Here is a 3,163-nt window from a genome sequence, read left to right as displayed (position 1 = left end):
CGCCCTCTTCTCCATGCTCGACCCGGGACGCGGTCCCCGCAGCATCGCCCGCGGATCCCGGGCGCGCCCGGGGCGCATTAAGACCGTCGGGCGGGGCAGCCGGGCGGGGCGGGGCGGGACCCCAGCCGGGCGGGGCGGCGCTTCACTCGTTGTGCCCCCGACGGCTGTTCCGCGGCGCTGAAGATCACAGCCAGCGCCTACGCCGGTGCCGGGAGCACGGTGCTGAAAAGTGTGTTTCTACAGACCGAGATCTGAGCGTCACGAGGGCTGGGTTGGCTCCAGTGCCGGCGAGGCCCGCGAGTTGCGGAAGGGGCCGTGGCTCTGTGCGTCACGAGTGGTGAAGATGTCTGAAACAGCGCGCGTGTCCCTCCGCAGCGTTCGAAGTTTGGGGAGACACAAAAGGCCATCGGATTAGGGTGACTTTAAGGCAAAATTAGAAGTTTCTCCTCAAGCCCTCCCTTTCCCCCAGAGTCTTCTCAAGGGCGCCTTTCTCTTCTCCCTATTGATTTCACAGTGTACATCCTGGCCCTACATTTTCTACTTACTCACTAACCAGTAGTGATGTTGGCTGATTCCTCTCCTCTCTCTGTGATTATTTAGGTTTCCTTATTTTCATTAATGCTTACGCCTGCTGATGATGTCTTGCTTCCTAAGAATCACGGCAGGGAAGGGATCTGGTTAACTTATTTTTAGGAAAGGGACACTGTCCCTGCCTGGGCCCTGTTCCCAGGCTTCCTTGGGAAGGCTGGAGTGTTGCTTTTTCGTGGTTCACTGGCCAGGCCGGATCTAGCAGCAGACCAGGGAGATGTGCCACCCGCCTTTGAGTGACCTGAGACATTGAATAGGTTTAATTCTTTTTTACTGCCTGTTAATAATTTGTTTTTCACTGAATGGGAAGTTGGTCTAGATAACACACCACACAAGATTTATGATTATACTCAAATAGCTCAGATCACATCATGGTAGAAATAATGTTCAGTTTTTAAAATTGTTCAAAATTTATCGAGTTCACACAGTGACAACTTTTTTCCCTCTCAAAAACCTGATTAAAGACTGAGGACCTAAAGTAACTCAAATGAGTTGAGGAAAACTATTCCACTACTTTCTTCCATATGTTCCAAGTTAGGTCATTGGGAATAGAGTAATTCAAAGTAATTTAAATAGTTTTTTTTTTTTACTCTCTAAACCTGATAATTGCATGGGTTACCAGATGCTTCCTCTCAAACGCCTGCCTCAATTAATAATTCCTGCCTAGAACATCATATTGAGAATGATTCTGAAGCTGCATTTGGATTATAGAGGGAAGAGTATCCTGAGTATTTAGAATTCTCCCAAATTAATATTTGCTATTAAGCATGGCTAGTTTCTTTATCATACTGTAGAGATTTTCCTGTTAGGAAAAGCATGAAACTGTAGCATTTGCTGATATTTTCCCCCTCAGCCTTACTCTTTTAATTAATTTGATCTACGCCCCTAGCTGCAGATTCTTGTATTAAAAATGCACCTCAATTTTAATTCCAAGAATGGAACAGGATATTTGGTTAAATGGTATTTTTCAAACTGTATTCTGTCTCTCAACAAGATAAAGAAACTTGTTGCAGGAGAAAAACCACGAAGAAAATTCCCTTCTGGTTGTTGGAGGCCATGCTAGGCACTTGTTTTCAGTTTCCTCTGACCACTGACAAGTTACATAATCATTTCTTCATTTTCTATATTCAAATATAACAGCCATGTAAACACCTGCTTATAACACAAGTCCGTTAGGATTATGAACGACAATGACAGTATCTGAGAAGGTGCATCCCATTCCATGGTAAAAAGGTCAACAGAGCACGTCTGGAAGGTGGAGGAGTTGGGGAGGGAGTGCTGAGTTAGCATGTGAGTCTAGCTGACTGGACTCATTACTCTTATAATGCTGCTGTTTTCTTTTAGATTCCTTTTTGATTGAAAGTGTTGCTCATCCCTTTGCTGAAAATATTAAATGCACACATTTTAAAACTCTTAAGACTTTACTCCTTGTTTGTATTTGTTAAGAGCCTGACATCTGTGAGAACGGGTTTATTAGAAGGGCAGTTAAAGTTGTTCACTTTTGAGTTTATGTTTCCAAGATGAAATGTCATGAAAGATTGCAATGCTTTCTAAATTGTTATGCTTATTCCTATTTCATATTTGGAAATTTTATATCCATGTGGATAAAAGAAGGCATGAATACTTCTTTATATGGGTTATTTAACAGAAAAGCTGAAATTCATTGACATTAGATGAAATTGCAAATCTTAATGTTTTAGAGTTTAATGTTTAATGTCCATAAGGACTTATTAAATTTGACTTCCTTAATTTATAGATGGCAGAGACACCAACCAGGAGGGCACAACAGTGGTCTGGGAAAGTGTGCTAATGAGAGTCCAATCTGTGGCTTTGATAGTAATGCTATAACTGGATTGCGAGAGATGATGCCAACATGCAGAGAGGGTTGAATTGTGAGTCCTTTATTGATGCCGGTGACCAAGAGCGGACTAGTGTTCCAAAGAACTCTTGGCTCCGAACAGAGTGAGTAGTGCATATAAATTACATAAGCTGTACAGTTTGATTGATAAATGTCTTGGTAAAACATTTGATTGCGAATGGGGTACAGATAGCTACAGAATTTGCGCACCTAGGAAGTTTCCAAGTACTGAGGGGCACAGGAATGTGGGTGTGCGATATAATTACGGGAAGGTTACATAAGGGGGTTATTTCTAGGATAACATGGAAGACCTGTCACAAAATGGAGTTACTTATGTCAAGCTAGCTATTACAGGTTATTATACATTTTTCAGATTTGATATTTTATATTTTATTCATTTCATTCCCCCCTTTTACTTGCTTATGAGTCAATGCGTTGACTCATTAGTCAGAAGTATATTATTATACTGGGATCTCATATACAGGAGTTTTACAAAACTGATTTGTTGTTTGACAAAATGGATAATTTAATTAATTATGCAGGGCCCGATAAGTGGACTGAGGAGAAGGAGTATGAGGGGTCTGGTTAGACTAGTGACAAGAGTTGTTAACCATGGGTTTTAATTAAATAAGGTTTAGAACCAGTATTTTTTTTTTCTTTTTGTCGTTTGTCTAAATTTTTTGGACTTTTTAAAGAGTATTTTTAATAACTCCGAAT

At 41.5% G+C, this 3,163-nt stretch overlaps 1 protein-coding gene across 1 annotated transcript in view; it reads right to left on the bottom strand.

Annotated features, from left to right (window-relative positions):
- Positions 1–407, bottom strand: part of NPHS2 (NPHS2, podocin) — a 28,228-nt gene extending 27,821 nt beyond the window's left edge. Inside the window, exon 1 of the mRNA XM_021709457.1 lies at positions 202–407. Within this exon, the coding sequence (XP_021565132.1) occupies positions 202–407 (206 nt within the window). The remainder of the gene's footprint in view (positions 1–201) is intronic.
- Between the last annotated feature and the right edge of the window lie 2,756 nt (positions 408–3,163).

The sequence above is a fragment of the Carlito syrichta genome, unplaced genomic scaffold (assembly GCF_000164805.1).
Source record: "Carlito syrichta isolate Samal-C Ts95f unplaced genomic scaffold, Tarsius_syrichta-2.0.1 Scaffold234693, whole genome shotgun sequence".
Classification (NCBI taxonomy): domain Eukaryota; kingdom Metazoa; phylum Chordata; class Mammalia; order Primates; family Tarsiidae; genus Carlito; species Carlito syrichta.
The sequence above is the reverse complement of the archived record's forward strand: the minus strand, read 5'-3'. Positions and strand labels throughout refer to the sequence as shown.